Source organism: Oreochromis niloticus, linkage group LG5 (assembly GCF_001858045.2).
Source record: "Oreochromis niloticus isolate F11D_XX linkage group LG5, O_niloticus_UMD_NMBU, whole genome shotgun sequence".
NCBI lineage: Eukaryota > Metazoa > Chordata > Actinopteri > Cichliformes > Cichlidae > Oreochromis > Oreochromis niloticus.
In genome coordinates this window covers 21,382,550-21,410,288 of record NC_031970.2, presented here as the reverse complement: position 1 = coordinate 21,410,288, position 27,739 = coordinate 21,382,550, and the positions used below count along the sequence as shown (strand labels likewise).

The following is a 27,739-nucleotide window of genomic DNA, read 5'->3' as shown; positions in this document are numbered from 1 at the left end:
ATTTATCCTCCACTTGTCCCGCACACTGCCCACCATGTTGAGATAAGCCAAGATATTTGAGAATCAGATTGCTTTATGCCTGTTAAGCTGGCATCTTTCATAGATTTGAACTAAAGAAATTAGTTCTTTGTTGTTGTAAAACAAAACTGTTTTACCCCTTAAGATTTTTTTTATTATATATTCGAATGATTCAAATGACTCATAGGTCAGTGTTAAGAGTCTTAACAAATAAGTTAAAAAAAATCTCCTGAAAATGATCAAGGACTGGACTCAAAATAACTGAAAAAGCAGTCAGTGTTGAAAGAAAAAAACTTTAAAAGACCTGCAGAAAGCCTGACTCCTTCCAACCAAAATCTAAAGAAATGACTTGTGGCCCAAGACTTTTACATGGTATTGTATGTTGCTGTTGTCTATTTTTAGAGCATTACACAGAGATGAGGCTGCACAGTGAAAACCTACAATGGAGTGTAAGTTTTATAACATCTGCCACATGATTTAAATGACTTTTAACAAGAATTTACAGTTTCATGATGATGATGCATCCCCTTAAAAAAACTGATTAGATTAAGAAACTAGACATGAATAAATTCAAATCAAATAACAAGTAAATTCTTAGATATTGTGTTCTGTGCTTGTGTTATGCAAATGTGTGTAATGTTTAATTTTCTTCCCCGTTTTCTCCTGCACCCTTGATGAGGCGTTTGTTGCCCCTTTTCCCTCCCGGTCCACGGGGCTTGACGAATGCCTGCTTTAAAGTGTGCTCCATGGGGTGGACCTCCTCATACAGGAAGTCTTCTGTCAGACCATCACCACTGTCTATCTCCATCTAAGCACGTATGGAGAGTAGACTTTATTAGACAGTTTACACAGTGACAGTGGTACAACAGATTATTAGTCACCATCTCTGTGGAAGAGCTGTACCTTTTTGGTGACTTCCAGCTGGTAGTCTCTCTCCACCTCGTCCAGTAGCCTGTTCTTACAGCTGGAGTATAACATCCGCTCCTTGATGCTACAGGTGTACCCAGGCATCGAGTATATAAACACTGAAACAAAGATGAAGTTGATCTGTTGATATTTTCTGCCTCACACAATCAGCTCCAATAGTTACTTCACTACTTTCTGTTACAGAGGACGCACTGTGCTCATATTTTTACCGCTGGACGCTACTAGAGTAACTAGAGTAGTGCGATTCTCAGTTCAAAATAATTCGTATTGATCATAAACTGGGACTTGTGGAATATCAGCTATCTGAAACAAGTTTTAGCTCCTGTCTCTTTAAGGCTGCCTTAATTGTGATTGGCTGGCTCTTGCAAACAGAAGGTTTGGTGTGTGGAGCTTCTGTTCTCACGGCCAAAGCTGTTTTTTTTTTAGATATTAAGGATACCTCGTTTTATTGATTTCATACAGGTCAAAGAGTAGAAAAAAAGTTACTTAAAAAATTATCCTTGAGAAATGATACTTCTAGTGCAAACTCTGATTTCGTCATTTGTACATAAGCATCATTCCTGACATGAAAATGCACAAGACCATAGTGGGTCTTACGTAAAAAAAGACATGGACCTAGTCAGCTGCAAACATTACATATTGTAAATCCTACTGGAACATCCTATAATTAAGCACATATGAGGCTAATTAACGGAATAATTCCAGCTGTCTTCAGCTCATTTGTTTAGAATAAAAATCACTTGTACAAAAGGTTCAAACTAGATTAACGGCTCAGCAGCTGATTATATACAACAAACAATGTCTTTAAATAAGTTTTGCATGAAAAGGAGACACACAAGCTTGTATCTCCTCTGTCACTGTCAGTGGTAATTCATTTACACGTGTACTGGAACAAAACAGGCATTCATTTGGAGCTGTTATGGAGACTGGACTAGTCAAGTCCAAGTAAACACTCAAATCTTTTTAGCTTTTTGGCCCAGCCGCTGACAGAAATAGCTGCTATATCTTTAGCTGGGTCATCAATGTTGATAATTCTAACTGTTTGTGTCTGCTGATTGGTGCTGGATTTATCAGAGCTTCCTCACAGCTGCCTGCTGCTGGAAATCAGGCCAGTGAAAGCAGAGAACATAAACAACAGAACCAAACAACGAGGTGAAAGATGATAAAATCCCCCCCAGACTTGAGGACACTGCAGAGTTCACGTTACACAGCAAATGTGATTTGTCAGTATCTATAAAAACACTTATTTGTGAGGTGAATAAACTGAGTGGTGCAGTGTTGTTGGTGGCAATTCAGTGCCCTTTTTTATATGTGTACAGTGCACACTTGTTAATTCTTTTTTAATTTTAATTTTTCGTGTTTAAACTCAATCAATTAATCAATCAATCTGGCATATAGGTAGTGGTTGTAGATGAGTTGGCATCTTTCATGCAAACTATGGGGGACCAAAGCAATCACAAGGAGATTTTTAGGTAGCACCCGCTTTGCGACCAATTTTACCCAGCAACCAACCAGTCGGAGAGTATGCATTTTTCCCAAGCCTCCTGGAGTTTGCCAGTGGGGTTACTGACCAGTCTCTAGACCTGTGTGACTGAGGCCTAACTAAACTTGCTAGTGTTAGCTAAAAGAAATTCCCCTGGATGACCTCAAAGCTTAAAAATAATGGTCCCCAAACCAATGGATGATGTCACAGTAGCTATAGCCAGTCTTTATGGACAGTCAAACTTGTGGTTGGCAACCCACATGTCAATCAACAAGAATTAGAAGAAGTTAGGAGAGACTAACATCCTGAAAAAAGTGGAGGTGATGATAGTTAAAACAATATGTGTGAACTCTGTAAGATACATTGCCCTGATTTCCCTTCACTTTTATCGCATCATATTAGTGCTTTGCAAGTCACAGACAGTGTGTGATGAATAGGGAACTCAGTGAGTTTTTACTGACCCAGAGCTTCCTCCTGCTGGCCCTGATGGGAATGTTTGAAGATGAAAAAGTGGTATCTAGGTGTATCTGTGGGAATCCTGTAGGGAAGTTCGTGGATTTCTGTAGGTTTAGTGTGAACCAGCTCAATGGTCTCTCTGTCTACATCCAGCCTCTGCAACACAACATACGCAAGCAAATGTAATTATTTTTGAGGGGTCAAGTCGTGTGCAGTCAGTTACACTGGCAAAAACACACCCTTAGATGGTGTTATAAAATATATGTTGTATACTTTTTACTGTATACATGTAAATATTCACTGTTTAATGAGTTATAAATATTTTCTATGGGGGCTCACCAGCTGGATGTAGTTGATGCGTTTATACTTGAGTTGTTGCAAAGCTCGTTTGGCCTCTTCTTGTAAAGGAAACGCAAGACCCTGAAGAGTCTGTGCCCGTTTGTCCAAGCCAAACTCCATAGTTACCTGCAGGGGAGGGAAAACATTTGCACTGCTTCTTCCTCACATGAAATGCAACTAAATCAGCCAAAAAAACAAAATCAAAAAACAGTCTACGTCTTTGCCCAAGACTTCACAAACCCTTGCTCTCGCTGTTGGAGTCCCAATTCGTCTGCGTTCATCCTGGAGACAGAAAAACAGTATTGAAATCACTATACAATAAAGTTTTAACATAAACATACCTGACTTCTTTTATCATAATGAAAACAAAATCAACATACCCACACAACTTTATCCTGCAAGGAAAAAACACACAGGATGAGCACAGATAACTCACTAACTATAAGAGTCATATAGCTTTGACAGCCTGTCTGTACCTCTGTGATTTTAATTCGTTGTAACTCCTGCTCAGCTGCTGTGAGAGGAGCTGGGGAGGAGCAGGAGGACCTGTGGCGCAGGTATCCCTGGAAACACACGTCATCCTAGAAACACAGAGACACTGATGGGTTGGTTGTGAGTGGCAGGCCATCAGTTATTATGCAGGAAGAACCATACTGACCTCCACCGTGCCAAACACTTCGTCTTTGATGTGACCTCCTCCAAACTCTTTCTTCAGTGTGGCACGAGTCGCTGCATACACCATCTTCTGCCTCACCTGGAGAACACCAGGACGGACACAGCGACATAAAAAACTTTACACAGTTTGACTGGTTTTCTGTAGCAGTGGTTCTTTTTAAAAATAAAGTACACCCCTGTTTCAGCCAAATATCAACCAGCAGTGTTTTGGATATTTGTATTTGTGAGTGGGGAAAAAAAGCCTGTATAACTGAGTTTGATTACAATTTGTAATTAAAAAAAAAGAAATCCATTACTAAACGGTGTCATTTTTATTGTCACACAATAACAATAAAATGACATTATAATTGTTTTTTTTCTAACAAGTTCTAGTTAAATTGTTAGAAACATGAGTTTCTGATTCACTGAGGATCTGTATGACTAACACTAGCAAGGACAGGGATCAAACTCTTTTCCATTGTATTGTTTTCATCAGAGTTAATGTGGGTGAGAGGTCCTGCATTGGCATGTGTGATTTTTGTTATTATTATCATATTATTTTTATTTGATCATTTTGTTAACATTTTTTTTAATTTTTTTATTATGATTAATTATTAGAAAATTAAGATAAAAATGAAACATTTCCTGCAGCACTCCGAAGTACTAGTGTGGGTACTGTTGCACACATCCTGTCTATGTATGGAAGCTTGTTTCTGCCATTGGAAAAAAATCACATCCATAAGACAAAATATACCAACCTTTTATTATATCATAATTTTGGGATAATAACCTACAATTTTGTGTCTTATGTGTGGCATTTGAAATGGTTATGTTCAGCATGTGCAGAGGCTGTTTTTGCATGAATTTGCAACAAAGTCTTTCTATGCTCAGTTTAAATTTGAGTTTAAGATCTTGGCTCAAAAGCACAATCACATTAAATCGGACAGAAATTGTTATGTAAAGATGATTATTTGTACATATATAAAAGATAATAGTTTGAGTTTAATCGCTAAAATGAGAATAAAATCAGATAGTCTTTCTCTTAGTTTTTAGATGAGCTCTGAGCTGTTTTTTACCTTTTTAATTTAGAGTCAAGAAATAAATTGCTGTTAACTACCTTAAATAAAACTGAATTGAAAACAAAATGTAAAAACAAACTAAAAAAACATAATATCTCTGATTCTAATATTTTTTGGAGAAGGCAACAACACATCAGATATGTTACTGATCTTAAATTATATTTATAAAACTCTATTTTCAATGTGTGTTCACTAACAATAAGCACAATCTGACTTTAGCCTCAACTTAAACTAATATTAAGACATTTTTGCCACTGAACATGAAGTTAGTTTAACTCTTCCACAGGACACTGTCCTACTTTTATGTCAGCCTACAGTGATGGTTTCTTAAATGTGCTGCACACATACTGGTGATTGGTCAGGTGACCATGCAATGAAGATCCATTCATAACCCTGCGCGTTCTTGGAGTCCAGGCGGTAGAGGATGTAGCAAGGCTCCAGAGGCGTGAGCAGAGGAAGCAGGAACTGGTCGTAATCCTTGTCCCAGCTCCGGGCTGGCTCTTTGTGTGAATGTAGCACCAATTCCTCTGCAGAGAGAAAAAAAAGTGAACAAAGTCAAGATTTGGAGATGTTTAATGAAAGCTCACTTATATCAAATACTGTAAAATGCCACAAATATTACATTTTTACCGTTTCTGATGATAATCTTCAGGATTCTGATGGCACCTCCCCTCGCTCGGGCCAAAAAATCTTTCAGCTCAGATGTTGCTTAAGTAACCAGATATAAGGCAGACAAGTCAAAACTGAGGATGGGTGGTTGAAAGCCAGTGAGACAGAGCTGACCAAGTAACAACCTGAAACTCTAGTTCAGGGAGAAAATTTGATCCACTGCCAGATGGTCACACCATCACCTGCAGTGACTCAGAGAGCTAACATGTGCCCTCCAAGAATCACTAAAGGATCTGATCGACCATCGTCGATCAATCCCCCAATTCGGAAAGCCTAAGGATTGAGCGTCATCACAGAAAACTCAAACTTTGGCTGTTTGTTATGTCCTCTCCTTCTCTCTCGCCATGGTTACCAAACACAGCGCTCTCATTAATGATGCAAGATCAGGTGAGAAAGGTGAGAGAGGTTCGCTTCCGTCAGCCGGCCCCCCTTCATGCTCCGATTACCAAAAGCCATAACACACATAAAAAGCAATGTATCCATGAGATCAAACTATAAGAGCCTGAATGTGCTAAACATTGTTAGCACTGACATCACAAAGGTGAAGAAACGTTTTAAATGACTCAAAACAGATTAAAAATGTGAGCACATACTTTTATAATAACACAGGATAAATTAGCCTGAGGATGCTAAGCGATCCCTTGAGAACAATCTTTCATTTTTTTGCAGGAAAACATCAGCGGACCTGTGAAGATGTGCTATTAGCAGCAGTGTAGCTCAGAGTCTGTTAATAAAAAAAACATTTAAAAAGTTTTTCAAACTGACCTCAGGGACAACTGGGATAAAACTTAAATGCACAGTTTACATTTAAAAAAATAAACAACTTACCAATAATTCCAGTTTGGTGAGACATCTTTTGGCAGTAAGTTTTCACCGCTTCACACTCCTCTCATCCAACAAGGACCAGGTCCAGGTCACAGTGTGTCCTCGCTCTTCTTGCTCAGCAGGTAGGCTGAGCTGATGGCAGACGGAGGGACCCACGCGCACCAGTGACAGAAACGCCTTGAGGGTGACTCAGGAGCTTCCTAACACTTGAAATACAATCTGCGGAACTGTGGCTGATGAGTAATAACGTGCCTGTCAGGGGATATGCCACCCTCACCACTGATCTAAAACTCTTTGCGTATCGATGACCACAACTTTATTAGTCTTGGCGGGGGAGCCTCTCGCAGGTCACATACTGTCCTGTACTGTACCCTGCAGGAGGGCTCTGCAGAAACCCACCACACATGACGTCGGGGGTCAGTGCCGCATTTTCAGATGCTGCCACATGTAATAACAACCGATAACTCGATCAAAAAGTGGCTGATCAGCTGCAGCAGACGCATGATCTCAAATTCCAGCCACCTGGTCACAGAAATGTGACACCAAGCAAGAATCTGACCGCTACACTTCAACATTGTTTCCTGGACTAAGTATTTAGAGGGTGGGGGCCTCAGGTGTTCACAGTATATTTTGTGCCTTTGATCTGCAAGGTTAGCTTCAAAAACCAATGAAAGGGTGAACAGGGAGAATAGGGCAGCGACATAAAGCAACCTCGAGTGTTAAAACATGAGAATATGAGGTTTCTGATGAGAAGACAAGTATCCTGAGGTGTAAACTGAAGAGATCCAAACATTAAGTGTCCCTGAATGGTCTGAACAAAAGGATGTGGGAACTAACAAACTCACTAAGGTAACACACACACACACACACACACACACACACACACACACACACACACACACACACAAAGCTGTTTAAGTCTTAAAAACTGTGTTAAATGCTTAAACTATCATACATTATTACCTCTGTATCGCCTTCCACACATGCATCCCACACACACACACGCATGCACAGAGGTGGGTGAGAGAAAGATAAGTGTGTACCTGTGAGGTTACCTGTGATGGGATCATCCATTATTCACTCAGTGGTGAGTACAGAACCCAAGCATCTATACATTATTTAACACAGTACCCACCCCCCCTCCTCGACTTCGGAAAGACACACTTAATGTGCACAAAAAAATGACCCACTTATAAAAACAGAAAAAAGCTGAGTGCATTTCTCTCACAGATCAATGAGTAACAACACGAATGTCTGTTTGTGTCTCTTCTCCCACTGCACTTTATATACTCATAAAAATCTCTGTGTATTTTACTGTATATAATAACCATTTGTACATCTTATATATTTTTGCCTTTTTTGTACACAATTTTTCTTTTTTTTAGTTGTATTTTTCGAATATGTCTCTAAATCTCTTTTTCTTCCTGTCCCTTGTGTGGCTGAGTTTCCCCAGTGTGTCTAAGTCTGTGCTTATTACTATAGTGCTGTATAATTACTAAAATCTCCAATATGAACATCAAATAAACATCAACAGAAGGATTTAAAAAAAGGGAAAATTAATTTTTTATGTAATGCAATACTTAATTATAAAACAGCAAGTTTTGGGATCTTATTATTATTTTATTATTACTCTTTACTTACTCTTACTCTTACTAAAAGTAAGAATTATTGGTACTAGTACAAAGATTCGTTTATACATTCTTTCCAGTTATGATTTGATTATTTCTTGGTTTCATAAAAAACTGGGGGCCAGGGACTCCTTAGAAAGGGATAAAAGAATCATATCAGAGTTTTCACTGGTCCAAAGACAGTAAGAAAGAGAACAGCAGACATAATAACTTGGCATGGCTGTTTAACAACTCATTAAAGCAAATAACTAATCAGCTAATCACATAGCAGTGACTCAGTGCATTCAAGCTCGCAGAGATGGTCAAGATGATCGGATCCACTTTTTACAACCAAGAGATGCAGAGAGCATCTCTGAACTCACAACACATTGAACCCTGAAGCAGATGGGCTACAGCACCAGAAGATCACTCCAGCTATCACTCTGGGACGAAAAGAAAACTCTGAATATGGACTGAGGCTGTAATTCAGTCAAATTCACCAAAATTGGTCGATAGAAGTTTGGAAAAGTCTTGCCTGCTTTGATTTCAGCTGTAACATTCATGCTGCGTTGCGTCAATGATTACAGCAGGTGGTATAATGGTATGGGAGATATTTTCTGGACACACTTTGGGCTTCTTATTGACCCTTGTTTAAATGCCAAAGCCTGTGTGAGTATTGTTGCTGACCATGTCCATCTGTTTATGACAATAGTGTACCCATCTCCTTCTTCCAGCAGAATAATGCACCATGTCACAGAGCTCAAATCGTCTCAAACTGGTTTCTTGAATATGACAGTGAGTTCACTGTACTCAGATGGGCTCCATAGTCACCTGATCTCTGTCCATTAGAGCACCGTTGGGATGTGCTGAAATGGGAGATTGTCATCATGTATGTGCAGTTAATACACTGCAGCAGCTGTGCGACACCAATATGGACAAAATCTATAAAGAATGTTTGCAGCACTTTCCCGAATCTATGACACAAAGAATTAATGTAGTTCTGAAGAAAGGTTGATCCAAACTGGTACCGGCAAAGTGTACCTAATAAATTGTCTAATGAGATACATTTGTTCTTGTCAGATCGAGAGTTGTCCCTGCGTCTCAACTGAGACATGAAGAGATGTGTACAGAAAAATGAGATTAAAACACTGAAACAGACTTCAGTTCAGTTCTGCTTAGTTTCAATAAAATTCGAGTACTATTAATGAGGAGCGAGGGGACAGCTCTCATCACTGAGCATGAGGACTGAGTTACAGGAAAGAGTAAACAAAGTTTTAGCACTGTGCTCAAAGCTTTGACCCATCTATCCGTCAGTTATGCACTCTTTCTGATAACATTTCCCCCTCTGAATTCAAATAAATAAAAAACTTCAACTATCACAGATCCCACAACCAAAATACCATTTTTTTTTTCAGGGTTAAATTTTGTGTTGGACTGCATGCAGCAAATATTACTAAATCTTTTTTGTATGATTCATTTAAATATTCTCCCAAAATATAATGCTGTGAATGGGGAAATCCTTCAACTACACACACATGCTTTCCTGACTTACATTAATAAGTTAACTTTGCTTGGAAATGAAGAACATATGTTTTTTTTTAATAGCTAAAAAACATTGTTAACTGTTAAGTTACTGTTGATTGTAGTGGTTATTTTTTAGTCCTGTAACTTTCAATCAAGTAACAATACAGGAAACAATGACATTACTTCAGTAGTAGAAGGAGGGAGTTCCCTAAACCAACCCCCGAGCCCGGTCCGTGAGTCGCTTGGTACAGGTCCGCAAGAGTTGAAGCTCGGGTGTGAAATTCATGGTTTTCAGAGTTTTTATCGTTATTTTTTAAACATTTTTATCGTTAACTCAGTTTCCCTGGATCTTTTCTAGTGTGTTATGAATAAATCCTCTTTTTTTTGGTACCGGTACTGGTTTTATTTTGTTGTATTCATCCGCGACACCTTAAAGGCCGGCCGGTGAAAATATTGTCAGACATAAACTGGTCCGTGGCACAAAAAAGGTGCCCTAAACATTACCCAGGCTGCTGAAACAATGAAAAACTGCAGATGCCAAGTAGCCTGCTTCAAATGTTCCCTGTTGTAATTGAAAAGATGAAGATGAGTAAAAAACATTAACTGCTTAGATTTTAACAATTTTTGGAGATCATATTCTCTTTAAAAAACAGGAAGGTAGGTAAAAAAAAGTTATAAGGAGTGTGTGTTTGAATTTGTTTCATTTCAGCCAACATTGTTTTAAATTTGTTGAAGTTAGCTTGCTATTGCTAACTGCTTAGCTTATAGTTGCCACACAGTTTGACTTAAAATTTTACTGAATGAATGTGTTTAGGCTCGTTTTGGCACTTAAACACTATCTATCTTCACCATGGTCTGTGAAAGTATATTATATTTGTTCCAGTAAATACTAATCTCCTTCTAAAGTTGATACAGTGAATGCAGTTTGGCCCTCCAAACATCCATGCAGATAATGAGTTCAAGTTCAAATGTCACTAGCCACACGCAGCCCTGGTTACTGCCAGAACTGCTGACTCACAAAGTCACTTAAATAGAATCTGTCTGACAAAATGAATTAGGCCTAACGATCTCAAAAAGCAACACATCATCCCTGAAACTAAAGAAACAGCTGAGAAACAAAGTCAGTACCAAAGTCATTTCCAAGACTTTGGTACTCGAGGTGAGAACTGCTTTGGTGCTTCGGACCTGGATGACTTTTAATGATTGGGAACATAAATTCTGCTCTCTGCCAGAAAATCCTGAGGGAGAATGTCTGGCCATCAGTTTGTGCCATGAAGCTGAAGCTCACTTGAGTTACGCAGCAGGACAATGATCCTAACAGACGATTAAGAGAACAATTGTCTAATAATTGATCATGTGTTGCTTTTGTTTGCTTTTTGAAAGGCTTCTGAGATTGAGGAGTCCTGAGGTCTGCTGGCTGCACTGACTGGAAACGATGACACTTTGGCAGCCTCTCAAAATCCTCTCTACCTTGGTTCAGAGTCAACTAACATGATTTTTATGTATTTTAATGGGATTTAATGGGATTCTTAAGAACCTGCCTCAGCTAATTTGCCTCTTGTTTGGGCTGTTAATGTTTTACACTTGGACTACTCTAAAGGTAATAACATGTTCATAATAATATAATCACACACTAACACACACATACTCACCCACCCAGATAATGTGCAATGCTACAGGGTAGGTATGTGCGCAACAAGTTGACTGGCCAACGAATCGTCACTGTTATCACTAGTCAGTACCAGACTAACTAGTCGTTTAATCTAATTAATAAAATTTTAATTGATATCCACTGCTGTAAAATTATTGTGTCCTAAATGTGATGCAGCCATCTGCCACCAGATGGTGCATCACTGTTGAGGGACGCCATAAATCTGTTCATCTAGGCCTGATGTTTTTGTTAACACTATTAGATTGGTAAACACAAACAGAAAACCCTGCATGGAAGTCTTACAGCTTAACTGTGTTTGAATCCACTTCTGGAGCACATAAAGGCCCATCAGGGTCAAACGAACACAGAGGTGTCCCCAGTAGGTTTGACAAGCCTTGAAGATAAGAGTGATGGTGCGAAACATAAACTCTTAACTTTCAAGAAATATGCAAAAGAGTCATAAATAAAGACTACTTTCTGTGTTTTCATATTTATGTGATTATTTTCTATTTGGTGTTTATTTACTGCTCATATTTTTGCAAGGTCACATTTCTGGTATTATGTGTAAATTTTTATGTCTGAGGAGATCCAAGAGTATCTGTAGTATTCCTAGAGGGATTTGGAGAGCTCTGGTGGTCAAAGGACAAATATCTGTTAAAGAGAAAAGTTTGTTTGCCGACTACTCAGGGACGACTAATCAACAGTATTTTGACAGGCAGCATTTTGTGTCACAATGTAAAGAACAATCATCTATTGATGGAGCTGTAATTACACATTTGTACATGCATACATGGAGCAGAAGAATTTGCTTATCCATAATGAGGATATGCCATTCCTCTGCATCCCAAAAGTGCTCTGTTGGACTGAAATCTTTGACTGTTAAGGCCTTTTCACTGCAGTGAGTTCAGTGTCATGTTCAAGAAACCAGTTTGAGATGATTTAAGCTTTGTGACATGGCATGCTATACAGAAGATGAGTACACTGTATTCATAACAGCATGATTGGCAAAAATACGCAGGTAGCCTGTGGAATTTAATGATCAGTTTGCTACTAAGGAGCCCATCATGTCTTATGTCCTGTCTTCCTCCCCCCAGCAGGTCGCAGCAGATGGCAGCCCCTTCGTGAGCCTAGCTCTGCTGGAGGTTTCTTCCAGTTCCAGTTGTTGGGGTTTTCTCTTATTGTGGGATCTACCTTACTATAGAGAGCACCTTGAGGTGACTGTTGTTGCGATTTGGTGCTGTATAAATAAAGTTGAATTGAACTGAACTGAATGTTCATCAGAAAATGAGAGTCCAACCAAGTAACACTTTTTCTTCTGTTGTCCATTTGTCCAACTGTATCCTCGCTGATTAGATATTTACATTAAAAACTCATTCAACAGGTGTTCCTAATGAAGTCACCAGTGACTATATATTTTTATATTTCTATGAGCATATTGAACTAAGAGATGCAGAAATGTAGAAAGTGAGAATTTTACCCTATCTGGTCTGATATGGAGCCACTAGGATTGAAATGCTTACAGTAAATACATTTATGTATTCAGTGGGTAAGTTTTTTTGATATAGAGTGCATACTACGTAGCGCTGTCTGTTTCACTGAATACTACTCTACATGTTTACCATTATGTTCGATAAAGGTTGTGTGTTTGCTTTACTCACCTCTTAGTGCGACCTGGAAAATATTGGACGCACTTACTGTCAGTGAGCGACAGGTATCGAGTGGTATCTGGAAAAAAAAATCCTAAAATCATATTTCATTTTCCAGAATAGACCACTAATTGTTTTTGCAGTGCTATGCATGGCCACAAGAGATGACTATCCAGGTTGTTGGAGCTGTAGACCACTGTGTTTGTGTCTCCATTTTGCACATTTTCCATTCAAACCAAATGGTTCCAATCTGTATACACTTCCTGGCCACTTTGTTAGGCACGCCTGACAATCAAGAGCTGCAGAGAGCACCTCTGAAGTCACAACGCATTGGACCTTGGAACAGCTACATGTCAGTCCCTTTATGACCACAGTAAAAACAGACCACAGTTTCTAGCAATTCATAAAGTTAAATAAAAAATAAATTTAATTTCTGAAAAGTCCAATAAATTTCCAGTTACAAACAGGTAAAAAAACACAGGTACAAATTGAATGATCCTGCTGAAATATAATGGTTTTTGGTCATCATGCAAAATATCAATTTTAAAAATATTGGGCATTTCAAAAATAACAAAGTGGTCAACTCACAGGTCACAATACTGTAGGAGTCACTATAACCAGGCTGTAAATTATTTCATGAGATGTTAGATGGAAGGAACATGGAGTATCCTCATTTAAGACAGAATAATCACTGTATAAAATAAAATCTGAGTTCTTTTGTTTTAAGGATCTTTAGGGTCAGTTTATTTTTTGAGCAACAAATTCTCTACCTCCAATGTGTACGCTGTGTCATCTCCATCAGAGATGAGTCCAACCACGGTGCTTAAACAGGTAGGTTTGATGGACTAGCTCCTCGAGCCCACAGGGACAAAAGCTGAAATTTGAACAAGGACAAAATAATTGAAACAAGGCTCACAAGGGACAGAGAAAATCACAAGGGTATACAAATTGGGCTTGTGTGCCGGCTTCCTCAGAGAGTGTTGTCATGTGTGGGTGCTCACTAGGGAGTGATTCTGGGTTTTGGACCCAGAAATGTCAGGTTTGGACTTTCAGTTGCTGTTTGTTAATCTGTTTTTGACCTGCTCTGTTGTAGTTTCACAAGTCTGAGTTTGTCTAATATTAGGCTTTTGCTTAGGTTGTTTTCGTTCGTATTTGACTTTTATAGTTTACATTTAGTGGATACCTTGAGGTTGTTTCCCTGTTCTCCTCTGTTACCAGCGTTTCTGTGTTAAATGTCTTGAGTGTTCTGCCTCCATTAGTCCCCTCTTTATTTAAGGCTTTAGTTTACATGTGAGTTTTTTTGTAGGATCTTTTTGTGTGTCTGACTATGCAGAAGGTTATGAATTGTTGTGCACAAGTTGTTCACAGGGAAACCACAGCAGGTATCAGTACTTCATCAACACATACAGGTCACAAAGCTGCACAAATAGCAGCTTTTTGAAAGTCCCTGTGTGTGCATTATTAATATCAGACACCACAGGGGGAGTTAAATTAAGATGACTAGATGAGAATGTTTGTCTACTATTTGCAGACGAGCTGAGGTTAGCAGAATCTGTGGTTTGTTTTAAACGACTACTGAAAACTTATTTTTGTAGGTTAGCTGTTCTTTAGTCTTTTGGTTCTCTTATTGTAAAAAGTTTGCATAGCAGTGTTTATGCAGGGATGAACGAAAGAGCGTGTGTTTGACTCTGTGTTTGCATGTAGAAATATCTCTGATTTTAATGTGTTTTTATCCAAACTGCGAAGCTCTCTCTGTGCTTTTTAAGTTTTTATATAATTTTTGTTGCTTATGCATACATTCACTTTTAATTATGTTTCTTCAACATACAGTACACAAACTTGATAGTACAGTAGGGTCTTTTTGTTATTGCTACTATGTATCACATCGGTGTATATATTGTCACACGATTATACCACAGTTCTGATTTTTCCTCCTAATATCACAAATCCTTCACATAACGAGTTTTTAAATAGCCCAGTAGGATACGTTAGCTGTACTATTTTGTTAACAAGACCATAACCTGTTGGCAATAAAATACAAACATCTGTGCATGAGGTGCATGAGAATATTTATATACTGGCTTTAAAGTGGTACTAAGCTCTCAATAATAAGGTAATATTGGGTTTACATGTTGGGTTAGCATTACCATGTTACATTATAAGGCTGAAATCAATCCTACTTTATGTCTCCAGCAAACACTTTAAATATCATGTTTGATGCTGTGGCCTATTACCTGGAACTCCTGTGGTAGTTTGTGTGTAATAACCAGGCATCAGAGCTGCACAATGAAAGATTACATACTCTGCTATATTTGAAAGTAACATTTCCTACAACGTGAGCCAGAAAAATACATCTGTATTTTCTAAATGTAAATGTCAGGTCATCCCCCTGTTTCTGTGGAATCTGTATTACTTTTTGTCATATATTACCTAATGTATGCTTGACACTGGATAATATATGAGTGTCTTTAACAGTTCAACCGTGGTCAGATCTAACCAGCTCTACTATGGCCTCCTGTAGCCAAATGTGCCCTGCAAGCAAACTGTAGCAGCTGTGCAGTATTTGTAGCAACCAGCTACAGTCCATTATTGTTCCTGTATTTTTTCACCATCATATTCTTTGACCTAAAATGGTCTTGTGAGGTTATAAAAAACGGCAGCTGGTTGGTGAAGTGGGGTGTAGTTGTATGTTGCATGTTGCCTATTTTTACAAGCCTCTGGGCCGCACAGCACGTAAAAAAAGACTAACTGCTAAAGTTATTAAAGATAAGAGTCACAGATCGACATATACACAGGCTGATATATTGTAGTTTTATAGAGGCACAGCCATACACTACGCTGTGTTTAACAGGCAGAAACTAGAGATAATAATGTGGAAACTAACATCTTGTGAGGGAAAAAGCAATTAGTAATATCGTAGTATTTTGTTAATAAGATTGTACAAGTTTTTCAGACCTGGAACAGCTGTGGTAGTTTGATGAGAACTAGTAAATGAGAACTGCAAAATTAAAGATTACATTCTCTACTGTACTCGAAAGTAAGATTTCCTAGAACTGAAACCAGGACCAGAAAAATGCATCTGTATTTGCTGAATGTAAATGTCAGGTCTTCCCCCTGTTATTTCCCTGTTGCTGTGGAATCTGTATTACTTTGTCACTTGTGTTGCTAAGTATCATCAACAACAATACAATAAATGTATAATGTACCAGGTGTAATGTAGCCTCCTGTAGCCAAGTGTGCCCTGCAAGGAAACTGCAGCAGCTGCACAGTACTAGTAGTAACAGCTACATTATAATATTTTCTCTGTATCTTTTGATTATGATGTTGTGACAGATGATTTAAAAGAGGAATTTCAGGCTGTATGTAAACATGAAAAGTGATGTGCATTACCTGATTGTCTGGGAAGATTTGTTGTATGTATAATCTCCATCAATAATAGAGTAGCAAGTGTTTGTGATACATGTTTAAATATGTAATGAACACACAGTATCCAGGTGCAGAAAGTTATTTAAAAAAATAAGAAACAACAGGTACAAAATAAAATAGCAACTCTGTCTCTTACTGAGTACAGTTAGTAGGTTTATTTTTGTTTGTTTATAAATTATATAAACAAATAAATATTTTTGTTTCACTGAATATGGTTTTTCATTCCTGAAAGTGTGACATGGCAATAGTACAGGGTTTAAATGGAAGATACATTTTTGGGCATTCAAATCCACGATTTCTGAGACCTGTGATTGAAGTCAAGATTGGCTTTTTTAATATTTAGACAAAACCCTTTACTTCAAACTGTGTCAACATAACCTTTAAAAAAAGCAGGATTTTGTTTTTTAATACCTAGAGAAAACTGAAAAGGACATGAAGTTAAATCCTTTGACCTTTTCCAGGCAGATTTTGGAAAAACATTTTATGTTGTCAGTTGACAGTTTGTAGATACATGTTTAATATGTTGTTTCCCCTTTAGTTTGTATTAACACAAAACAAATACATCCCACCTTAAAAACAGTTGAAAAACACAATCTGAAATGCAAATGACACCATTAAAATAGATACATATAGTCTATTAGCTAATTCTATAAAGGAGAGATTGTTGGAAAAGTTGGATAATTTGAAAGTAAGCTAGTCTTATTATATGGCAACAGTATACATAGTTCGAAGTTTGGGAATGACTCAGATGTTATGACTGTCATCTTCCAAATTACAGTTACTTAAAACAAAATAATGAAGATCTAAAAACATTTATTAAAAATGCAAAAGCTGAAAACTGCATGATCATGCCAATTATCCTTAGAAAAAAGAATCTACAACAATTTAAGTTCAAGGCTTTTTGCAAGAATACATCTACTACCTGTAAAACTTTCCCCACCTTTACATTAATTAAATCCCTTTAAATACACTTTACGGACAACATCACCAAAAATGTTTCAGTGTGCGTCCAGCAGGCTCTAAATCGTATCCTGTGAATCTGGTGCATCTGTTTCCTCAGAGATGGTGCCGTACACGTGGTAAATGTCAGACTAGAAAAGGAAGACAATAATGTAAAAGTCCTTTAAGTCCGTGGCATTGACTTAGCCAAATAGTAAACATATTTATTAGTATACCAGGTCTCACTTACATCTTCATTTTTCATCTGCTGCAAGTTTATGTTCTCCTCAACTGCAGGTAAGAAAATGACATTGAAAAATTATTGCTTTCCTTCAGGATAAAAAAAATAACACACATTCATGGTGCAAGACAAAGTTTCTATTTCTCTATCAAATTTTCTAAAATGTAGTGGGTTCACACATATTGTCTTATAACTGTATATGTCATATTGCTGTTCTAAGGTTGTGCATATTTAAGGCTTTAGCGCATATATAGCTGTCCTTATCACGAGGTAGTAAAATATTATGGAAATGAAAGCTTCTGTTGGGTTTTTTTGGTTCATCATACACTGGAAAAATAATCAACTATGTTACTGAAAGTTAGTCAACAGTAATAACTAAATATGCTATAAATTTGTAATGAAGATGTAAGCAAATTAACAATATTGAAAGTGCCCTCCATCTAGTACACATAGTATCAGGTAGGGTTCAGAAAAAACACAGCTCACTAGTAAGACAGTTGTCACCAGGTACTGAAAGAATCACACTGGAGCCTCCATCATTACCTGCCGGTAACTTAACACAACAGGAAAAAATTAACCTTTATATCCTGGGTATTTTAATTGTTTTAATTAAGTGTATGTAACATTTGACAGAAACATTTAGTTTTGATTACCGATCCTCCATGGTTAATTGTTCTCATCCGTACAAAATCACCTGTAACAAAAGAAAAACGAAAAGATCCCTAAAATAAAAACCATAATACATGAATTGATAGTTTTTGTAATGCTGCCTGGCAGATAAATGTATAGAATAACCTGCTGATGTTGCTTTTTTGTTCTATGCATAAATAGGCTGCTGGAGGATTCCCATGATGCATTCAGTGTTTCCTCTTCACTCACTGTTTTTTTGTTTTGTTTTGTTTTTTTAACTCACTGTGTGTTTATACACCTCTCTGCATTTAATTATTAGTTATTATTAATCTGTGGCTCTCTTACACAGCATGTCTTTGTCCTGTCTTCCTCCCCTCACACCCAACTGCTCACAGCAGATGGCTGCCCCTCCCTGGTTATGCTGGAGGTTTCTTCCTGTTTTTTTCTTCTCACTGTTGCCAAATGGTTGTTTATAGGAGGTCATCTGACTGTCAGGGTTTTCTATGTATTATTTTATGGTCTTTACCTTACAATATAAAATGCATTGAGGTGACTTGTTGTGATTTGATATTATGTAAAGAAAATTGAATTGAATTTTCAAAATCCAGGATACCAGTGCTTGTTTTTGTCACTCTAGATCTAGATAATAAATAAATGCAATTTTGCTTCTGAGATATGACATATTCCATAGTGATCATACTCAGAGATAATACAAAAAATTATGTTTAACAAAAGCTTGTTGAGTTTTGATGATGGCACCTGTAGCTGGCATAAAACTGAGTTGTTGGCAGGTTTTAAAAGGGGTTAAATGTTTATTTATGACTTATGAAGTTATGAGGCCTCAAAAATTATGTAAAAATGTACACAAGTTAAAAACTGGGACATTTTGACCTACCTATCTATAAATCAAGGACCTGTAACCATTTATAGTACATGAAGGTAAAATTTGAAATGACCCGATTATTCATTCTGAAGATGTCAGGTGGAGACTTTTTCATATTTTATTTTAATTTTGATTATTCTGAAGCAATCTAATTATATATTTGCCAGACATGTTTTGACATTGCTTGATACACTGAAGGCAAAATAAAATGGAAAATACTATTAGTGTGCTTCAATATGTGTGACCCGAACGCTGAAAAACAGTTTGTCTAAGCACATAAACTAACGTATTTCTCACCAGTTCTCCTTTTGAATATGTGAAGCCCCAGTACCAGTAGGATGAAGCCCACAACTATTCCATATCTTGTCACAGCTGCTGCCAAATTCCATAATGACTCTGTTTTGAAAGCCACAAACAAATTTCACTTGTAACTCAAACACAAGATACTTTGCTCTCTGACAAAGTCACAGCAGTAACAGTGGAATGAGTGAAAGTATAAGTAATATTATGGATGTCTCTATTACCTTCGACTTTTACTGTGGTATCAGTCTTGTTTGAATCTGTTTGGAAAAGAAGATTGATTTGGGCCTGTTAGCTTTGTATGTAGAGGTGTATATTTGTCTTCAGTCACTTAAAGCTGCAACATATTAAGCATGGTTTAGGACTTAATATTCACATGAATTGTATGTCATACCTGTGGTCAAGGTAAATGATGATTTTGTGTTTGTCTTTCTTGAGACTTCTTCTACAATGTTTAGAATAAAAGTATATTTATTTTTTAAAAAAACAACAACAATATATTACACCAAAACTCCATGTCTTTGCTTTGAGGAGGATTGCATTGATAAAGAAAAATCAATAAATTCTGATTAAATAATGCTACAATGCATAAAACCTCAGTAATTTAGTTACCTGATGGTGAGTCCACAGTACTGTTAGAAATGGAAGCCCTGGGTGTCGTGAGACTTGATTCTGCTGCATAAATACACAAAAAATGTTAAAGACTTTATAGTGATTGTGTGATTGAGTTATCAAGTCATTTTGAACTAATAATCAAATGTATTATCACATTAATGACTAACTATTTCTTTCCCAGTAGTATTGTTAGTTAAACAGTCGATCCACCGCTTTGTTCCAAATTCTAATATTTTGTGTATTGTTGTAAATTTAGTGCAGACAGAAGATGAGTGTAAATGTCTGGAGATGCTGAATAGTTCTTGTCTTTGTGTCCCTCTGGTGGTTATTTTTGGTGTCACACTCAAAACAGTACTTTTAGTTTTCTTGGTCAGCAGTCACAGGAACAATAATTAAGCTAAGAGAATTTAATGCAAATAGTGATTACAACTTTTGTTATACAGATAAGAGAAAACATGTAGGCTTTACTCTGATGAAAATGTGTTGGTTTATTTATTTTCTCTGTGTTATTTCAGTTTTAGAAATCCCCGTACCTCAGAGGAACAAAATAACATCGAGACCAGACAGTAGACAGTCGTAATTATCATAGAAATCAAGTTAATGTAACTTCTGTGCCTGACTGTGTGAGCAGGTTCACTTTGTGTCTAACTGGAAAACTGATGCTAACTCTGAGGACAGAATTACTCAGTAAACATTTTGTAATTTTAGCCATAAAAAGAAAAAAACTGTTGTCACTCTACTTAGTTCCTCTGCTTTTGCACGAACAGGCTCTTTCTTTACCTGCAGGAAGTTACAAAATTACGATAAAAAAAAACATTGCTGAATTAATGGTTCAGCTGCTCAGAAGCACATTTTAGCAAATGTTTATGCTTATGTTTGAATTTTTGATGCATACATAACAATCTTACCATTCAAAAATCGTCACATGTTTTAACTGCAGAGGTCGCGCTGACTGTAAGACTGACACTAACAGCTTATTTAAATGTGCTATTAACGATTGTCACACAAAACACATCAGTTACCTGACTTAGACGGTGAGTTCACAGTTGTAGAGGGGGAAGTATTTTGCTGCGGTTTTGCTGCATAAATCCACAAAACACGTTTAAGATCATTTTAAGAAGTGGTGTGAAAAAAAGAAGTGATCTGGACTGATATTTAAATGTACTCTATATCCTACCTGTGGCTGTGGTAGATGTTGACTTTGTGGTGGTCGCTCTTGATTCTGTTTTTCACAACAGAGTAAAAGAAGACAAATAAATCAACATGACAAGTTTTTTCCTTTCACACAGTCATTTTAAAAGAAGACATTTTGAGACTAAAACAAATTTACTGTCACAGTACTGCAGCATTTCCATCCTAAATGCAAAATAAGTTAATCAGTCAATCCCCCACTTTGTTTCAAACTGGAGTATTTGGGGAACTGATATAAAATATAAAATTAGTTTTTACCTCCACCTTTACTCTGAGTCTTTACTGAAAATGTTTTATATGTCTGTTAAATATTTATCGTTCTCGTCTTGTATTCCTCTGGTGCCTGTGGTGTTGCACTTACAGTCATGTGGACAGAGTTAATTATTAATCCAAGAAGAGAAATTATTGGAATCATGGCATTATTGTTATTCTACTAATAAAAGGTCTCTAAGATGAGACCTTTTATTATCATTCAGTGATCAAAGAAAGGACAGAGCCAGTGGATACTGTGGATTTATTATCAGCTCAAAGTAATATCTAGTCAACTGCGACTCTGAGGACAGTGAGCAGTTTCTTTGCACAGGAAACATTTGCTGTATCTTACTGTGGAAAAGACTTTATCCCCACATCATCTGTACATCTTATTTAAAATGACCCATCCATCAAAAATCATACTAAAATATCTTATATCCACCTGACCAACATGTATTATTTATAACATGTTTTCCTTTCTGATAAAACTTCACACTCATTAAAGACTGAAAGCTGCTGTGTATTTTTGTTTTTCACATGTAAAACAGTTACTGTTGCTTATCTCTTATTATTATCATCAGTAAAAAAGTAAAATATTTCTGTTATGGCTGTAAGAGCCAACATCTCTCAGTGAAGGCTGCTATTTTTCATTTATCAAGTTATTAATGGTTTTACTTTGGAAAATTAAAGCAGTGCTTTTCTGTCAATCTTATTCAGCATTTTTATTTCAGAAATCACAAAATACTCTGTAAAAGTGAGGATGAAAAACAGTAGTTTTGTATTTATTTACAAACAGATTTAATGATGAATCCTCTCCAGATCTATCAGAATTTAAATGGCCACATGGTGCTTTATATACTCATTGCAAGGACGTGCCCTTGTTGTGGAGTTCAACTAAAGATGACTTTCTTTTTCTAATCATGGATATGCTTAACTCAGAGTGAACACACTGAATGAACTTAAAATGTTAACATGCTGAGAATTTAATGAATGCACAAAGTACACACAGCTGCTGTATCATGGTATATAGAAAAAATGTGGTTAAAACATACAGTATTACAATATTAATAATGAAAATATTATGTACTTTATAAATGGTTGAATTGTTTTTACTTACCTGATGTTTTCTTTTTCTTTTGTGAGGTAGGGTTTTGAAGTTTTGGAAATTCTGAAGTGAAATAGAAACATTAAAAACTTTTTTCGTGTTTTTGCATTTTTCATGCACTCATAACAGAATCACACATTATCATCTCTACTCATGCCATGTTCTCAGGTCACACTAATGGTAGGGCTCAGATTAACAGACTTTTCTATTTCTGATTCATTACCGTCACACATACCACATCAGTGATTTAGTTACCTGATGGTGGGGTTACAGCAATGGTATTATTGGAAGCACTGGGATTGCTGAGACTCAGTTGTGTTGCATAAATGCATAAAAAGTATTTTTTTTAATCTAAAGAAAACATTCACAATGTCCTGTATGATACTTAGATGTATAGCCTGTCCTACCTGTGGTCATGGTACATGGGGAGTTCACTTTGGTTGTTGGTGATTCTTTCTCCAAAATATCTAAAATAAAAAAATAAATAAATTATGTGTTTATGTGTATATAAATTAATGTGTCTATGTTTTGATGGGTGATTTTGTTGTTTGGTTTTCTTGTGTTTGCCTGCGGAGCATTGGGAGTCATTTGCTGGGTATTTAAGGAGCAGCGTGACAGCTCTCGGGTGTCAGATTGTTGTCTCGGCCTTAAGTGGTAAATCATCAACCGGCTTCTATGTACTACTTTGATTTGCACGACATTCACGGATTGTCGTCTCTTCTGCTTCCTGACAGTTTGCGACCTTCACTGCCCAGCCATTCTCAGTCTGGAGCTATCCTGGCTAACTCTCCATGCTACCTCCCTGCTCACCTGCGCTACCTGGGGTCCACATTGTCCCCACTTCAATGTCCAGCCTGAAGTACCTCTCCGAAGCATCTAGTAAATGTGTGGCAAGAAAGCTCTCTAACTTATTCCTTGTGCAGTCTCTCGTAACTCCTTTGCTTCGTTTCTACAGGTCGCTTAACTGCGTTTTCTCCTTTTCCCCTCCAGACAGTTTGGGTTCTCCTGTTCAGACAGAACTGTCATGTTTGTTAAACTGAACTACAAACATTAATTGAAATCCTGAAATTCAGGATCTTTTTCAGAGCCAGAGGAAACACTAAGTGACTGCAGAGATGTGGTTTTCATAAAACACCTATAAAACAGGAAATTAACAAAAATACACAGCAGTCTTTAATAATAAACACATTCATTTAGAAACTGCATTTTGTGACTACTTGTGTTTTCTTTGTCTAATATTTAAATGAGTTTGAAAAATAGGAAAACAGGAAGGTTTTTATATCACTGTATGTCTTTGTAAACTATCACTTCTTGGGAAATGACAGCAATTGTTGAATATTAAAAACAGATGAGATCTGTGTAGGAGGTCAGAGGGTTGTAACCAAGTAGAATATTAATGATTTCATGTCAACCTCAGCTGCAGCCTTGCTCACCACTAGCACATGCTGGGCTCAATGCTCAACACTGTTAATATTTACAACTCTTACACAATGGCTTACTAATAATTTAACCATAGCTGAACTGTGACTTTATTCACATCTTCTGGCACAGCTGCAGTCTTATAACCACCAGTTCTATTAATTTTTTTAATTTTAATGGACAAAGAGGCTGAAATTCAATAAACTGAACAGAATTCAGTCAAATTAATCAGATTAACTACAAGAAAAGGAATAATTATACAGCAACTAAGGCACACTTTGTAAAGTTATGTCAACTTCAACATTCAGTAGCAGTTTATTTAATTAATGTTTTATTAATTTCAAAAGTAGCATCATATACACTAAAACAGGCTATGTTTCTCTTTGACTTACTTTTCATGTTCATTCTTTCACTGCGAGGTGACAAAGAGTTGGGTTCATTTTCCAAACTGTAATCACAGCTGGCATCCTTTTGTTGAACAAGAAGTAGATGTCTCAAAAAATCAGCAACGGACACATAAAACTGGCAGAACCTCTGGTCTTTTTTGTTGCGTTCCTTCTTCACAGTTTGATTTAGGACTGCACGACTTGCTTCTCCAAAGTACAGATTACATCTTGTGTCATCTTTCACAGATCCAGGCAGAGAGCAAAGGATGAGAACATATTCCCCATCAAAATGATGAACACTCATCTGTGGTTTCTGACCTGCATGAAGATCAATGTACCGTCATTAAGCATCAGTCACAAACACTTCATGTTTCAACAGTGCAATAATAAAACAGTGTTGGCATTCACAGAAGTCCTACTGTAACACTCAGTCATCATGTTTTATAATTTACATTAACATACCTGTGTGTGATGTTTGGAGAGTTTAATCTAAACTGAAATGAGAAACTGTCTGTCACTCCGTACGCTGACAAAGTTTGTGTTACTGTGTGAAGAGGGAGAATTCACATCTGCATACTGCACAGTGTAAAAACATCTCACTTTGCCCTCAGAGGGTGACCTCTGATGTGACACTAACAGCAGTTCAGTTCCTGTCTGTGTCTGTAAACGTGAGAAACCTTTGATAGTTTCTTGCTCCCTAGTATGAAATAAACTTAACATATTGAAGCAGATGATGGTGGCTGACAGTGTAATGTGACTGAGTCTGTCTCTGAGATGACTGTTGCATTGGTCCAAGACACACTAAACAATAAGAGGTAAAGAGGCATTTTATCAAAAATCTAATTGTTAAATATGGCAGTGAGAAATTATGATTTCAGTACGGAGCAATTCTTTAGAAGAAAACCATGTTAAATGTTTAAAGAACAGCTTGAAATTAAAATAGTAAATTGTGGACTGACCTTGTCCTTGAAGCTCAGGTGAGAAAACTGTGAGAAAAATAATGAAAAGCTAAAAATATTTATTAATCATTTTAAAAAATGTCAACAAAATGTAGACACTTTTTTATTGTATCAGAGTCCAGATAGAAGTCAAGATCAATTTAATTTAACACAAGGAAATTCGTTTTGGACTCCATACTGAATTTTCTCAATACAAATAAAATACAAATAAACAGAACAAACACACACACTGCACAAACACTCAACAGAAAACCAGCCATCAAAAATTATTGCTACATAAAATGCAAAAACTTTCAGGATGTTTAACTTACTCACGAAGATGACAAGTAACAGGAGTCCAGACATGATGAAGCTGAAAACCACAACTGTCCAGACGTCTGACTGATACACTCGATCAATCATTTTGCAGAACTTACACAGAGGACAACCACAGGAAGTAGCAGTGCTGAAACTCCCACATAAAGACCACAAGCTATACAGTGAACAGGCTTTTGAAAGTGCCTATAGATGTTAGCCTGAGCTAAAACCACAGGATATAAAGAAAAGGAGAACATGTTTTACACCATTTCTGTTGCTGTGGCTTTCTGTAGGTAAAAACATGCACGCACACAAGCTTAGTGTAATTATGTTGTTGTTTTAATTCTGCATTCATTTCCACAACAGCTGTCAAGGTTCATAGTCTCTGTGCTGTTACTTTTTTGTCTTTTAGATTTTTTGTTTGTTTGTTTTTATGCACTAAATAGCCATTACATTAGGTACAACTATTCAACCGCTTGTTAATGCAAATATGTAATTAGCTAATCAAAATAAAGAAACTCAGTTCATTTAGGCATGTAGACATGATCAAGACGACCTGCATAAGTTCAGCTCGAGCATCAGAATGATGAAGAAAGGTAATTTGAGTGACTGAAAATAATTCAGTTTAATTTTATTTATATCGTGCCACACTTATGTCTTCACGTTCAGTCTCTTCCCTGCTTTATTTTTCAGCACCTGCAAGTAAGAGAACCACATCCTAAATTATGATTTTCAGTCAGGCAGATACAGGTGCAACATGAATTAAACCATCCATCCATCCATCCATTCGCTTCCGCTTATCCTTTTCAGGGTTGCGGGGGGCGCTGGAGCCTATCCCAGCTGTCATAGGGCAAGAGGCGGGGTACACCCTGGACAGGTCGCCAGTCTGTCGCAGGGCCAACACACAAGGACAGACAACCATTCGCACTCACATTCACTCACACATTCACACCTAGTGACAATTTGGATTATCCAATTAACCTATCCCCACAAGCTGAATTAAACCAATCTGAATTTTATTCTGTTCCTGTATAAATATGACCTGATGTACTATTTCCTCATCTACTGAAGGCCATTCCTTGCATGTCTCCCTCACTCTCCCAAAATTTCTGTCATTTCAGAATTTGTTCTCCACTCATATATTTCTATATCAGTGGAGAACAAATTCCAACAGTCTTAGAGAAGCCCATAAAGAGCCTGGGACGGTGGTATAATGCAGACCTCAATGATACGGGGCAACTAGACCAACTAAGACAGAACTTGGCTAATGACCTCAAGCAGATTAACAGCACTACACTCCCAGGGAAACTGAAACTCTGGTGCTTCCAGTTTGGGTTATTACCTAGACTACTGTGGCCTTTGACAATGTACGAGGTCTCACTCAATCATGCCAATTGACTAGAGAGGCCAGTGAGCTCCTACGTTAAGAAGTGGCTTGGACTTCCCAAATGCCTCAGCAGTGTCAGAGTCTATAGCGACGGGATACTGTCACTGCCTATCCCTAGTCTGGTAGAGGAGTTTAAATGTGCAAAAGTTAGGCTTGAGATGTCACTCATGGACTCCCGGGACCCAATAGTGAGAGGCACTGCTCCCACCCTAGCAACAGGGAGGAAGTGGACCCCAGCCACATCTTTGCTACAGGCCAAATCTGCTTCTCAGCATCGTGACGTGGTGGGTCATGTCCAACAGGGCAGAGGAGGATTTGTTCTTGGAGCAGTAACACCTCGATGGCAACAGGCATCTGTAACCACACATCCAAAAATGGTGGTGGAGGAGGTGCGTCGACAGGAGGAAACAGCCAGACATGCCAGAGCCGTAGCGCTGGCCGAGCAGGGTCACTGGATGAATTGGGAGAGTGTTGAAAAGAGGAAATTCTCATGGAGTGAAATCTGGGGCATGGAGTCTAATAGACTAAGTTTCATCATCTGAGCGACATACGATGTGCTACCTTCCCCAATAAATCTGCAGCTGTGGTTTGGAAAGTACCCATCCTGCCCCCTGTGTACAGTCCCAGCCACACTCAAGCACATCTTGGTTGGTTGTAGGACTAGCCTTACTCAGGGCAGATACACATGGAGACACAACCAGGTCCTCAGGTGTCTAGCTGAGAAAGTTGAGTGCAAAAGAAAATCCACCAACACTCAACCTTTCATGAACCAAGAAGAGGCAGTTTTCATCAACATTTGTCCGGGAGGGGGACAAGCCGAGGATTATCCCT

The 27,739-nt window shown here is 37.6% G+C and overlaps 2 protein-coding genes across 7 annotated transcripts; both read right to left on the bottom strand.

The window, feature by feature from the left end:
- Nucleotides 1-211: 211 nt before the first annotated feature.
- On the bottom strand, nucleotides 212-7,114 carry twf2b (twinfilin actin-binding protein 2b). Of its 2 annotated transcripts, XM_005469603.4 has the most exons (11): nucleotides 6,454-7,112; nucleotides 5,587-5,664; nucleotides 5,305-5,483; nucleotides 3,882-3,977; nucleotides 3,700-3,804; nucleotides 3,604-3,618; nucleotides 3,464-3,505; nucleotides 3,224-3,349; nucleotides 2,890-3,040; nucleotides 922-1,043; nucleotides 212-826 (listed from the first exon to the last, which is right to left on the bottom strand). In XM_005469603.4, the coding sequence occupies exons 1-11, from the start codon at nucleotides 6,476-6,478 to the stop codon at nucleotides 659-661; spliced, it is 1,107 nt and encodes a 368-aa protein (XP_005469660.1). In that variant the 5' UTR covers nucleotides 6,479-7,112; the 3' UTR covers nucleotides 212-658. The 2 variants fall into 2 exon arrangements, with proteins under 2 accessions (XP_005469660.1, XP_003441468.1); XM_003441420.5 differs by lacking the exon at nucleotides 3,604-3,618 and having other exon boundaries at nucleotides 6,454-7,114.
- A 9,335-nt stretch (nucleotides 7,115-16,449) lies between these two features.
- Nucleotides 16,450-26,177, bottom strand: LOC106097691 (uncharacterized). 5 transcript variants are annotated; one of them, XM_019358884.2, is made up of 15 exons: nucleotides 25,536-26,177; nucleotides 25,225-25,251; nucleotides 24,272-24,583; nucleotides 22,868-22,927; nucleotides 22,473-22,523; nucleotides 21,090-21,134; nucleotides 20,935-20,991; nucleotides 19,910-19,972; nucleotides 19,692-19,742; nucleotides 19,522-19,557; nucleotides 19,295-19,393; nucleotides 18,138-18,178; nucleotides 17,971-18,037; nucleotides 17,494-17,534; nucleotides 16,450-17,395 (listed from the first exon to the last, which is right to left on the bottom strand). In XM_019358884.2, exons 1-15 carry the CDS (start codon nucleotides 25,624-25,626, stop codon nucleotides 17,324-17,326), a joined length of 1,113 nt encoding a protein of 370 aa, XP_019214429.1. In that variant the 5' UTR covers nucleotides 25,627-26,177; the 3' UTR covers nucleotides 16,450-17,323. The 5 variants fall into 5 exon arrangements, with proteins under 5 accessions (XP_019214429.1, XP_019214430.1, XP_025763082.1 ...); XM_019358885.2 differs by having other exon boundaries at nucleotides 18,028-18,037; XM_025907297.1 differs by having other exon boundaries at nucleotides 19,910-19,969.
- Nucleotides 26,178-27,739: the final 1,562 nt, after the last annotated feature.